The 14,557-nt window shown below is 32.9% G+C and overlaps 1 protein-coding gene across 3 annotated transcripts in view; it reads left to right on the top strand.

Annotated features, from left to right (window-relative positions):
* The window catches only part of LOC126879789 (kinesin-like protein Klp98A), a 193,770-nt gene that overhangs the window by 34,951 nt on the left and 144,262 nt on the right, over window positions 1–14,557 (top strand). For all 3 annotated transcript variants that reach the window (XM_050643048.1, XM_050643051.1, XM_050643049.1), the window contains exons 2-5: window positions 825–894; window positions 4,796–5,014; window positions 8,396–8,649; window positions 14,114–14,243. In XM_050643048.1, coding sequence (XP_050499005.1) covers window positions 825–894; window positions 4,796–5,014; window positions 8,396–8,649; window positions 14,114–14,243 — 673 coding nt within the window. The remainder of the gene's footprint in view (window positions 1–824; window positions 895–4,795; window positions 5,015–8,395; window positions 8,650–14,113; window positions 14,244–14,557) is intronic.

The following is a 14,557-nucleotide window of genomic DNA, read 5'->3' as shown; positions in this document are numbered from 1 at the left end:
AAGATTTTAAAGTTACCCCCCACCCCACCTCCTGGTGGTGGGTTGGAGGGTCATGTTTAGTGTTATTCGATAGGTTTTTGAAAAAGATTAAAAATCTGTTTTTTGGTTTCTCATTTGGAAGTGTATTTCGTGAGATATTAGACCGTTTCTATAATTTACCTATGGTATCAGGATAAATCGTTTTTCCCAATTATAGCGCCATCTATCCACAGTTCGAAAAAATGTCTTGAATAAAAGTTGCCTACTTTTATGTAACGAATCCATTTGCAAGAAAAACTGGGGGTTTCCATTTGAGATTTTAAAGTTACCCCCCACCCCACCTCCAGGTGGTGTAGTGGGATTGGTGTTTCGTGTCATTGGATAGATATTTGAAAATTATTGAACACGTATTTTTCAGTTTTTTGATCCGATGTTTAGTTCGCGAAATATTCGACCGTTCCGCTACTTTTGGGACACCCTATATATATGGTTGATTGGTGGGTCTTTTCCTAAATTTTAAGATGGTATTCGGCCCATTTTGTCAGGTGAACAGAATCGCGAACTTCGCATATATAGTCCGTCCGCTATAACTTTCATGCGGTACGATTCATTTTCAATCAAATTAAGTCAAAACAGAAAGTGAAACGTACGCCGATGTGTGTAGTATATAGTATACAGTGTACAAAATGTATATACACATCGACGTTCGTTTCAATTTATGTTTTGACTTAATTTGATTGAAAATGAATCGTACCGCATGGGAAAAGTTATAGCGGACGGACTATATATTATGTCGTGTCGCATGTAGGGGGTGTGTGCCACTATATATTTCATTTTTTTTTTAGAGAACTTGACATGGATGCTCAATTAATCATACAGATGAAAGAAAAAACCACTGGAATTTTGAATTGCAAGGTAAGAATAATAATTAATACACCCATTCTTACTTGTCGATTTAACATCTTTTCTTTATTTCCTCATCGACTTCTTTCGTTCTACCGAAGATTACTCCCAGATACGTGTATTCACTACAGGATGTGATTTCTTCATTATTCTCTAGTTCGATATTGGATAACTCAGCTGCTATGAGTAGATATCTAGTTTTTTCCACATTAATTTCCAAGCCCCACTGTTCATATTCCTCCTTTAGTTTTCTGGCCATATCCTCTAGACTCTAGATCGTCTTTATCATTAGCTAAGTATGATGACTTGGTCATCAGCAAATTGTAAGGTATATAAACAAACCCCTCCGAGGTCTATACCCATGCCTCTACCGTAGATAATGATATTTTTTTTCTATTATTTTTGTATATATTTTTTTTATTGTATAACTCAGCTGCTATGGGTAGGTATTTAGTTTTTTCCGCATTAATTTCCACAAGCCCCACTGTTCATATTCCTCCTTTAGTTTTCTTGCCATATCCTCTAGATTCTAGATCGTCTTTATCATTAGCTAAGTATGATGACTTGGTCATCAGCAAATTGTAAGGTATATAAACAAAACCCTCCGAGGTCTACATATACCCATGCCTCTAACGTAGCTAATGTTATATTTTTTTCTATTATTTTTTTTATATATTTTTTTGTATATATTTTTTTATATTTTTTCCTTCTTTTTTTTATTTTTTTATATTCTTTCCTTCTTTTTTTTATTATATATTTTTTCTTTTAATATATAACAATTTACAAGAAATGGTATACTCTATATTTTACAATTACAATTTAAGTTTAATATCTAAAATATGTTTATACAATAGTCGTTATACCAACTCATTGTTTTCTAATGTTAATAAATAGTTTAAATTAATGGGATGGTGGACATCAGTCAAAGAATACAGTGGATTTAAAAACATATTAACGTTATTAGAAATAACAGAACAGTTCAAAATTTTGTGTTGTGGGTGATCCAACTGACCACAAATGCATTGTGGACTATCAGCTAGATTAAGTTTAAATATATATGATGGTGTAAAACAGTTACTCCAGGGAAATAAGGTTTTTGTCGGGACACTTGAGCAGCCAGGTTGCAAATGGGCTTTTTGGGTACTATATACCTAATACATTATACATGCAAAAATGCCCGTCACAGTTCGGACGAGAATTTTAGTTATTAACAAATAAGGGTCAAAAATGGCACTTTTTTCGTTTAAATCGCTACAGGTAAAAATAGGGTAATTAAATATCTTATTTATAGTATTCTTCTTTTAGTAGATGAGCCCATGTTTAAAACGGCAGTTTTTTAATTTTGGTCCGATTATTTGTTGCTTCGAAAATTGCAAAATAAAACTTAAATTTCGAAAATAAAAAATTTGCTATAACTTTCGCGAAGGTGACCCTGCGACTTTTATATTTCACAAAAAGTTTAGTCAAAGAGTCCATATACTACACAAAAAATTATAAGACGATTCGTCAATTAGTTTAAATTTTATTCAATTTGTTTATCCCAAAGAGCTTTTTTTTTTAATGTTATTGTTCAGAAAATAATAATTATATAGAAATTCTGTGAAAACCACATGAAAGAACAATAGTCTTGTTTTCAAATTATTGAAGAAAATCATTAAAAAGTAATTTTTGTCACTACGAAAACATTTTACTAAAGTAGAGTCATTTTTGGCTTGAAAACAATTTGAATAGCTTTGTTAATATTGACTGTAGAGTAAATTTACCTTGGAATTTCAAAAGCTGGTATTTTTACACAAATTTAAAAAAACTGTTCACCTATGTTAATTACGGTCAAAGTTAGCCACTTTTATTATTTAATTCACAGTTACTTCAATATACATAAAATTCTCCTGTAACAGTGTTAGTTACCATACTACTCCGAAACGGCTTGGGCGATTTTTATGAAATTTTACAAGTGTATCCTATGGAACTGAGAATAGGTTTTAATCTATTTTTCATACCCATAAGTTATAAGGGGGGTTGCCCCCTGACATTTTTTTTATATTTTTTGGACAAAATTGTCTATCTTAATTTTATATGATGTAGGATTAAAAAATACATACAACCCTTAATTTACATTTTTCCATCACCAACCCCTATTTGTTAATACCCATCTATATATTTACATCTATAAAATTCTCCTGTCACAGTGTTAGTTGTCATACTCCTCCGAGACCGCTTGACCGATTTTTATGAAATTATATATGTATATTCGGTAGGTCTTAGAATCGGTTGTAATCTATTTTTCATACCCCTGAGTGATAAGGGGAACTCGCCCTAACATTTTGAAATGTTAGGTGGGGATTTCCGTACATAACGTACTCTACAAGACTACGAGTACATACAATTTAAAAAAATTAGGATCAAAATCCATCAACAAGCTCTGGAGATATTAATCGCAGCATATGTTTGAAGAATCAGTTTCATTTTTTAAGTGCACGGATTTTAATAATTCATTTCCACCGACCACAAATCGATTTCGTTAGAACGTTATTTTTAAAGCTTTATTAACAACTCTGTTGAAGTTTAAAGTTTACTCAAACTTTTACACATAAACTATATACCTTCAATTTCGAAATGGCGCTAGTTGGGTTGTTTAATTGTTATAAACAAAGTAGCTGTCAATTAAATAAAAAAAGTGGCTAACTTTGACTGTAATTAACCTAGGCAAAAAGTGTTTTTTTGAAAATTCGTATAAAAATACCAGCTTTTCAAATCCCAAAGTAGTTTTAATCTACAGTCAATATTAACAAAGTTATTCAAATTGTTTATGAACTAAAAATGACCCTACTTTAGTAAAATGTTTTCGGAATGATAAAAATAACTTTTTAATGATTTTTTTTTAAATACTTTGAAATCATGACTTTTCTCTTCTTTCATGTGGTTTTCACAGAATTGCTATTACATTACTATTTTCTGAACAATAATATTGCGAAAAAAATGCTCATTGGGATAAACAAATTGAATAAAATTTAAACTAATTGACGAATCGTCTTAAAATTTTTTGTGCATTATATGGACTGTTTGTCTTAACTTTTCGTCCAATATGAAAGTCTTAAGGTCATTTTCACAAAAGTTATAGCAATTTTTTTATTTTCGAAATTTTAGTCTTATTTTGCAATTTCTGAAGCAACAAATGATCGAACCGAAATTCAAAAACTGCCATTTTAAACCTTGGCTCATCTACAACGAGAATAACAGTATAAATAAGATATTTAATTACCCTATTTTTACCCGTAGCGATTTAAACGAAAAAACTGCCATTTTTGACACTTATTTGTTAATAACTAAATTTCTCGTCCGAACTGTGACGGGCATTTTTGTATTGATAATGTATTAGGTATACAGTACCCAAAAAGACCGTTTGCAACCTGGCTGCCCAAGTGTCATGAACATGGTATATTTTTGCCTTATTTCCCTGGAGTAAGTGGTTAAATCTCATTCTGCATATGGTTCTTGTCATATCCTTTGTTGACTCCATTTTAGAAAACCAAGGTTTATCTGTTAGTCTCTTGTAGTGATTTCCACAATTTAGTCACAGCAAAGCTGTCGTATGCTTTACGGAGGTCAAGAAACATGAGATATGTCTCTTGATTGGTTGCTACTTTTCTTTCAATTGGTTGTTTTAGGCAGAAGACATTATCTATGCAAGTTTTTCCACCGCGGAAACCAGCCTGTTCTTCTTCTTGTTTTCTATACTCCATCTCAATGTGATTTCTAAGAATGCGTCCGTACACCCGGCTTAGTGTACTAGTTACCAATATTGCTCTGTAATTTCAGCAATCCAACTTATTTCCTTTTTTATGAATGGAAGAAATATATTTTTGCATTACAAAAACATTTACACACTTAACATGTTTTTAATGATTTTCAGGCAAATGCAAGAGACGAGAACATTCGATATAAGGAATTTACATTTGACTATTCTTACTGGTCGCATGATTCTAATTCTGACAATTTTGCATCTCAGGAACTAGTTTACAATGATCTAGGAAAAGAAGTTATAGATTGTGCTTTTGAAGGCTACAATGCTTGTGTTTTTGCTTATGGACAAACTGGCAGTGGAAAAACTTTTACTATGATGGGATCACCTGTAAGTATAAAATGCAGTAATTTTATATGGTTGAGACAGTGTAAATACCGTTGTTACCTACGTCAGATAGCTAATTTGACATTGGTGCCAAATTACAAAAAAATTCCTGAATTCATTTTAAATCAAATATATCACATATACGTTAAAGTAAATAATAAAAATAATAAATATAATAAAATAAATGCTTATAGTGAACAATAAACACAAATCTGAAGTGTCAACACCGCAACTGTCAAATAAGTATTACCAGTTTATGCGAAAATGTCACCTTCGTTCAGTTAGTGTGTGTTCAGAAGTGTGTTTCATAAAAATGCTTTATAATCCACTTACAACAAAACAAAATAATTTGTATTGTGAGAACGATTTCCGAAGTGGAAATCGAAACGTCAAAATAAACGTATTTTCTAGTGAAATTGTAGTTAATTCCAACTAAATATAGCAAATAACAATTATACGTACACTTATCCAAAAAATTAAAGCACCACCTTAAAAATGGGACATATTTGATGTCTCGAATTTTCTATACCTGTTTTCCGATTTAAGTTGTTTTTAAAATATGTTATAGTCTTATTCTTTAACAATATCGCTGTAATAATATTATTGCTAGATAGATTAAATTGTCATTGCATTCCGGGTGTACCAATCAAACTGTTTTTTTTTTCTAAAAGTTCGCAACACCATGTGGAATATTACTGAAAATACTGAAATTAAAACCCAACTATAGCCTCAGGTTTTCTTTTTTGTTTTTTGATTCATTCGCTTATGTTGGATAATAAAAAAAGTGAGGTATTTTATCAACTAGCCATGTTTGTCACCAATACAGTGATGAGCGCGCCAATAACCGGCAAAATAACACAAAAGATGGAAAACATATTAAGTTGTGAGATAAAAGAAATGAAACTAGTAGAGGTGGTAAGTTTAGCGATAAAATTTAAATTTACAATTTCCTAACTCTACTAGTTTTATCTTTTTATCTCACTGCTTATTTTTTTGCGTTATTTTGCCGGTTATTAGCGCGCTCATCACTGTATAATAATACTGTCTAGTGTGTCTAGCAACAACATTATTACAGCGTAATTATAGCTATATCGCACACCTAGATCTAAAGAGAGTTAAGTCAAAAATATGTGAAATTGAGTTAAGCTTAGTTGCCACGATGTTGTTGCGAGTTAATTGCCACGATACAACATTGGAGACCTTACCAAAGTAAACGACCGAGAGGAAGACCACAGATGAGATGGGTTGATGATATTAAAAGAGTAGCCGGAACGAATTGGAAATATGTTGCTCAGGATAGAGACCGATGGAAGGAGTTGGGAGAGGCCTATGTCCAAACGTGGACGATAGAAGGCTAAGAAGAGTTAAGCTCACCATTTAATTCCCTGTACGGATACCTATCGATCAATAAAAGAGATTTAAAAATATGTACAAAATTCAAGACTAGATGGCGCCTAGAGTCTCTTTTGTTGAACGAGCGAGCCAGATCCCCCCGCGCATAAACGGAAGAAATGCTAGATGCAATCGGAATTACAAGCGGAGTGCAAGTGTTCTCCGTAAACAGTATGGAGTTATTTTGAGTTGTCCTGTTTAGTTGAAATTTTAAGCAGTATTAGTTTGAGTTGTCACCTTTTAAATGGTTAGTGCTAATTACAAGGATACAACAATTTGAGTTAAAGTTGTATCGCTGGCAAGGTAAGTAAAGTTTTTATTTTTATTTTTAGTTGTTACCCTACTCTTGAAACATTTTCGATATTGTAGTTGTGTCTGTTTTGCTGAGTCATATCTGATACTACCTTTTTTTGTAAAATATTATCAAAATTAAACTTATTTCGATATTGACGATTCGAGTTTATAGGTCGTAGTACAGTTTAATGTTTATCTTGACATTAACAATATTGGTTCCTCTTTTACTGCCAATTTTTCAAGTTGGATCCCTTTAGATGGTTTCTGACAAATTTATCTTTACAACATAGCTAAAAAAAATTAAAATGTTTTTTGTGGGCTTTCTAAATTGATTTGTGGCACATGACTCTGTAAGTTAGTAAAATAAACATTGTATATTTCAGGAAAACAATGAATCGCGGGCGATTGTTAGTAAGTATGGTAGAAGAACAGTATAAATCAAATATTACTCCTATAACTTCTAGTCAACATGCAACCGTGGAAGATAACTTGAAGATGTCATCAAGTGATAAAGTTACATCCAAAGAAACTCATGGTGTTTTGACACCTGTTAATACATCTATCCCTAGCTCATCTAAATCCCCGGACTATTATATTTCACCCATTTGGAGCGATGAAAGTGATATTGACAACTAAGATAAAGATCCTAATTTTCAATTGTTAAACAAAATGCGCACCCACCTAAGATCGTACCTTCATCATCATCGGTAACTTGATCCAGCAACAGCAGCTCCAGTGCATCGGATACCGAAGATGATAGTGACCAAGTAGGCCCAGAAGGTGTTATGGTTCCTGAAACTGGTACTGAGATTGAGATAGATAAACTACCCTGTCAAAATCTAAAAAACTAATTCTAGCAAGAATGGTTGGACCACCCTGTGGAGACAAATGTCGCCTAAAATGCAAAGATAAAGTGGACAAGATGTCAAGACAACAGGACTTTGATGAATATTGGGCACTGGGTGATCTTGGAAAGCAAAAATAATTCTTAGTACGCCACTCGCAACATATAAAGTCTAAATATCGGTTACTTAAGTACACACAATTTTAGAGCTCTCAACAATCCCTTTTATTTTGAGATTAATGGATACAAAAACCAAATATGCAAGGCATTTTTCAAATCCACCCTTGATTTGAGCAATAAAGCGATAAAAACAGCACTTTCGAATATAACAGAATTAGGTATTATTCAAGCCGATTTAAGAAGAAAACAATAATCATCATTCATCATCCAACCAAAAACTCATTTCGTTCTAAATGAATAATGCCTCTTCAAAAGAGAGGCAACTACAAACTTAATTCACCAACGCAGGCTCAACTCAAGTTAGTATTACAAATAAAAATATGTTAATAAGCAAAAGGAAATAATTCAAAAATATCGATTTTTAGCCTTAAAAGGTGTACAAAACACTAAGTACTTCAGGATAATATTCTGGTGTATAAATAAAGCAAACCATAAAAACAAAACATTCGTGCAGTGCACATGGACACCGAAAACAGCTTTTCATGTTTTTTGAAAAAAGTGCTTTTTTGACTTAACTCTCTTTAGATCTAGGTGTGCGATATATAACATATTAAAAAAATTACTCAAATCGGACAACAGGTTTAGGAAATTCGAGACATCAAAAATGTTCCAATTTTAAGATGGTGCGTTAATTTATTGGAGTAGTAGTAGAATTAATTAAAACTTTATTTCAGGAAAACCAAGGTCTCATTCCACGAATTTGTAAAGCTCTCTTTGAAAAAATGTCGGAAAATTCGAAAAGAGGGACTACGCATAGAGTTCAAGTCAGTTATTTAGAAATTTATCAGGAAAGAGTAGCTGATTTGCTCAGAGGTCGAGACAACAATTCACTCAAAGTTAGGGAACATCCTAAGAAGGGACCATACGTTCAGGGATTAACAACTTGTCTAGTGACCAATTATGGACATATTCAAGAGTGTATGGAGAGGTAACTAATCTATTAATAATTTTGATTCCTCACTTGCTCGGGAGAGAATTATATTTGATATTTTTTATTTGCATCAATTATAAAAGGTTGTTAGATGAATCTGTGTTGAGTAGTATGTTTGTTGAATAAGTGCCTTATTACTAAATAAAGCCGGCTTCGCCATCTTTAGAAAAGGCACTTTTTATATCCGTTTGATATTTCTTTAAGATTTTGTATGTAAATTTTTTAATTTGCAGGCCAGTTAGTATTGGCTGAGATTTTTGATATGGTCACTCTTGGACTTTTTCTTAAAACGTTTTGATGTTCCCCTCTTCATTTCCCTAAGGAAGTCAACAAAAATCAAGAAGTCATCAAAGTCAACAAAAGGGGATAATACGTAAAATTATATGAATACGATATTTCTAAGTATCTGTTTCTTAGTCAGAGAGCACGAACAGACGTCATGGACAGGTCGACTTGAGGCACTTCAAGTGTCCAGGACCGGATTCATCATCGTCTTTATTGTCTACTAATTCCATATCCTTTATAGTCCATGTGGTGAGACCGCCTCCGTCTGGTCACTCTTGGACTTTTTCTTAAAACGTTTTGATGTTACCCTTTTCAATTCCCTAAGGAAGTCAACAAAAATCAAGAAAAAGTCAACAAAAGGGGATAATACGTAAAATTGCATGAATACGATATTTCTAAGTATCTGTTTCTTGGTCAGAGAGCACGAACAGACGTCATGGACAGGTCGGCTTGAGGCATTTCAAGTGTCCAGGACCGGATTCATCATCGTCTTTATTGTCTACTAATCCCATATCCTTTATAGTCCATGTGGTGAGACCACCTCTGTCTGGAAAAATTTCTGATTCGGTTTCTTTGTTGATTCCTATTCAAAAATGTCCCCTTTAAACAAACCTGAAGGGTGCCGGGCGGAATTTTTGGGCAGAAATTGTTTAAACAATTTTTTTAAACAAGTAAAAAAGATCACGTTTTTTGCTCCGGAACATATATTTTTAAGTTTTGTGGGTCATTCTGAACAAGAAAGGTATCTTGTAAATTTTCTCAAAAATTGATAGTTTTCGAGTTATAGGCGATTTAAAATCTGAAAATTGCGAAAATACGCATTTTGGAGGCTTAAAAACTCATATTCAAATTAGTATTTTTGAGGTTGCCAGATACTTAAATTGAAGACTAAATATTCAGCTTCCAGATTCTGAAGAGTGATCGCGCCTAACTTTAATTTATACCGTTGTTTTTTAATTGTTAAATATGCGTGTTTATCCGATTTTTTTGCCGGTGCGGCGCGCTCCGTTTCAAAAACTCCTATTTTCCTCCGAAAAATATTTTTTCTAGATTCTTTGGGACATTCTAAATAAAATAAGTTTCTTGATATTTTTCTCAAAATTAATAGTTTTAAAGTTATAAGCGATTTAAAATCCGAAAATGCGCTTTTTTGTCATTTTTCGGATTTTAAATCGCTTATAACTTAAAAACTATTAACTTCTGAGAAAAATGTCAAGAAACTTATTTTATTTAGAATGTCCCAAAGAATCTTGAAAAAATATTTTTCGGAGGAAAATAGGAGATTTTTGAAATGGAGCGCCCCGCCCCGGCAAAAAAATCGGATAAACACGCATATTTAACAATTAAAAAACAACGGTATAAATTAAAGATAGACGCGATCACTCTTCAGAATCTTAAAACTGAATGTTCAGTCTTCAATCTAAGTATCTGGCAACCTCAAAAATACTAATTTAAATATGAGTTTTTAAGCCTCGAAAATGCGTATTTTCGCATTTTTCAGATTTTAAATCGCCTATAACTCCAAAACTATCAATTTCTGAGAAAAATTACAATATACCTTTCTTGTTTAGATTGACCCAAAAAATCTAAAAATATATGTTCCAAAGCAAAAAAACATGATCTTTTGTATTTGTTTAAAAAAAATTTAAACAATTTCTGCCCAAAAATTCCGCCCGGCACCCTTCAGATTTGTTTAAAGGGGACGTTTTTGAATAGGAATCCACAAAGAAACCGAATCAGAAATTTTTTTCAGACGGGAGCGGTCTCACCACATAGACTATTAGTAGTTTGATGTGGTTGACTTTATCAAACCCGTGTTGAGCTGCCCCCCCCCCCCCACTTGCAAAAATCAAAAAACAAATAGCCCTGATTTATGAGCTATTTATGAGCTCTCATATTCCGCAAACTAAAATTTTTGAGCTCGTTCCACTGAGCAGGAATTTGATACTTTAGTGGCCCCCCCCCCCCCACTACTTAAAAATAGGAATATTGAATCGGTTTTTGCGGCAGAATTACGAGCTATTTATGAGCTCTTGAAATTATATAGTTTCGATTTTTGAGCTCATCCCCTTCACCCCCAAACAACCCTTTAATTGATTTAACTTAAGAGAAAAATGCTGAGAAAACTTAAAATATATCGTATTGCGGATATAATTCCTATAGCTTATATACTCTAAGAATAAACTATTAAATCACGTGCATTTCGATTATTGAGCTACAACCCCTTCGCAAGAAAACCACCCTATCTTCCCGGCTTAAGAGAAAGTTGTACTTAAAATGCATTAAACTAATTATTTGGCGACTACATATCGTTGAATAATTTATAAGCTTCCAAATTACGCGCATTTAGATCAGTAAATTGCAATTTGTTTTGCATAGTGCAGTCACTGAAGGTAAAAATCAACGATTACCTTCAATTTCGGTGAACTTTCATCGATTTTCACGAAAATTGATCAGTGGTTAGAGGATACGTCAAGAAACAAAGGTGACATGGTACCACCTTGCGCCTTACCCTGAGGGTGAATACCGCCCCTTCTCGGGGGTGAAAATTATTTTATTAAAAATAACTGCACAAATCAATAAAAGAACAAATTAAAAGCAAAATTTATGATATAAAGTTAATAAAATAAGTCAATACTTTTTAAGTTATTAAAGATCAAAGATTTTAATTATTCGTGAAAAAAATGCATGTTATGAAGCGGTTTTTCGTCAATCACTGAAAAACTGTAAGTTTTTACAAAAAAGTTAATAGTAGTTTAATTCGTATCATAGGCGTAACCAGGATGATCCTAAGGGGGGGTTACAACTACCTGAAAGGGGGGGTTACAACTACTGGAAGGTCTTTGAGGGCTATGGTGTTAAGCGTATAGAGCTCAAATCACATCCCAATGGGGGGGGGTTACAACCCCCAAAACCCCCCCTGGTTACGCCTATGATTCGTATAGCTTATATTCTAAGAATAAACTCTTAAATCACGCGCCTTTCGATTATAGAGCTACAACCCCTTCGTAAGAAAACCATCCCATATTCCCGGCTTAAGAGAGTTGTACTTAAAATAATTTAAATTAATTATTTGGCGACTACATATCATTTAATAATTTATGAGCTTTCAAAATATAAGCAGCTCAATTATTGAATTGGCATTTTCTTTCTATAGTGCAGTCACTGAAGGTAAAAATCAACTATGACCTTCGATTTCGGTAAATCTCCATTCATTTTCACGAATTAACAATAACAACTTGGGGTTTTAACCTGGGGTATGTGTCACCCCTTCTCGGGGGTGAAAATTACTTTATTAAAAATAACCCCACAAATCGAGAGAGGGACAAATTGTAAGCAAAATTTGTTATATAATGTGATTAAAATAAATCAACACTTTTTGAGTTATTAAAGATCAAATATTTTAATTTTTGTGAAAGAAAATGCATGCTTTAAAGCGAGAGAGAGAGAGACATACTTTATTGATACAATGTACCAAAAGGCCATCGATCGAAGTCTTTCAGCCAGGCCTTTAAAGCGATTTTTCATAAATAACTCAAGAACGGTAAGTTTTTACAAAAAAGTGTTCATCACTAAAATTCAAGCTAATAAAAAATATAATAAATTGCTTACTTGAAAAACCCTTTAATGTTAATTTAAAGTAAGTTATTGGTAATTAAATGTATATTGTTTCTGCGACTATTAAAATCTAAGGATACAAGCATAAATAACGGGAAAGAGATGCATTTTATAACACTTAGGTACTAAATACTTGTCAAAGTACTTAGAAATACCTATCAAAAATGAGCTCCAGAAAAAGTTGATAGCATCAAAATCCGCTCACCAATTTTCGTGAAAATGAATGGAGATTTACCGAAATCGAAGGTCATAGTTGATTTTTACCTTCAGTGACTGCACTATAGAAAGAAAATGGCAATTCAATAATTGAGATGCATATATTTTGCGAGCTCATAAATTATTAAACGATATCTAGTCGCCAAATAATTTATTTAAATTATTTTAAGTACAACTCTCTTAAGTCGGGAATAAGGGATGGTTTTCTTGCGAAGGGGTTGTAGCTCTATAATAGAAAGGCGCGTGATTTAAGAGTTTATTCTTAGAATGTAAGCTATACGAATTAAACTGCTATTAACTTTTTTGTAAAAACTTACAGTTTTTCAGTGATTTACGAAAAACCGCTTCATAACATGCATTTTTTTCACGAATAATTAAAATCTTTGATCTTTAATAACTTAAAAAGTATTGACTTATTTTATTAACTTTATATCATAAATTTTGCTTTTAATTTGTTCTTTTATTGATTTGTGCAGTTATTTTTAATAAAATAATTTTCACCCCCGAGAAGGGGCGGTATCCACCCTCAGGGTAAAGGCGCAAGGTGGTACCATGTCACCTTTCTTTCTTGACGTATCCTCTAACCACTGATCAATTTTCGTGAAAATCGATGAAGGTTCACCGAAATTGAAGGTAATCGTTGATTTTTACCTTCAGTGACTGCACTATACAAAATAAATTGCAATTTACTGATATAAATGCGCGTAATTTGGATGCTTATAAATTATTCAATGATATGTAGTCGCCAAATGGATTTGTTTCATGGAAAGTTTAATGGATTTTAAGTACAACTTTCTCTTAAGCCGGGAAGATAGGGTGGTTTTCTTGCGAAGGGTTTGTAGCTCAATAATCGAAATGCACGTGATTTAATAGTTTATTCTTAGAGTATATAAGCTATAGGAATTATATCCGCAATACCATATGTTTTAAGTTTTCTCAGCATTTTTCTCTTAAGTTAAATCAATTAAAGGGTTGTTTGGGGGTGAAGGGAATGAGCTCAAAAATCGAAACTATATAATTTCAAGAGCTCATAAATAGCTCGTAATTCTGCCGCAAAAACCGATTCAATATTCCTATTTTTAAGTAGTGGGGGGGCTGACTCAGCCCCCCCCCCCCCACTAAAGTATCAAATTCCTGCTCAGTGGAACGAGCTCAAAAATTTTAGTTTGCGGAATATGAGAGCTCATAAATAGCTCATAAATCAGGGCTATTTGTTTTTTAATTTTTGCAAGTGGGGGGGGGGTCAGCTCAACACGGGTCTTTATCAAAGGCCTTCATCAAATCAACAACGTTATTATCATATTTCCTTATAAGTTATATAACAGTTTTTAACTTATTTTAGGGGGAATTCTCATAGGACAACTGCAGCTACAAATATGAATGACGTCAGTAGCAGAAGTCATGCAATATTTACTATTACCTTTGTGCAAGCCGGATATTGTGATGGAGTACCCAGTGAAACAGTATCAAAAGTAGGTTGACAATAAATTTTATTGTTTAATAGTCCTAGAAATGATGCTTAAAATAGGACAACACCTCGCAATTTTTACAGAATGGACCGATTCGCATGAAAATTTGGAATTAAGCTCACCTTACCCTCTACATCAAAATCTATATTGGCCCGACAGGTGCTTTTTATTTTTTAGCGGTGAACACTACCCCTTATTGCCAAAATATGTAAAAAAAGCTTAAAAAGAGTGAAATTTGTTCAGATGCATTAAATAATGGTTTTCTAATACTTTAACTATAATTATTGACTATTCAAACCCTTTAATTGCTCAAAGTT

The sequence above is a fragment of the Diabrotica virgifera genome, chromosome 2 (genome assembly GCF_917563875.1).
Source record: "Diabrotica virgifera virgifera chromosome 2, PGI_DIABVI_V3a".
NCBI classification, from domain to species: Eukaryota; Metazoa; Arthropoda; class Insecta; order Coleoptera; family Chrysomelidae; genus Diabrotica; species Diabrotica virgifera.
This window is presented reverse-complemented; position numbering and strand designations above follow the sequence as displayed.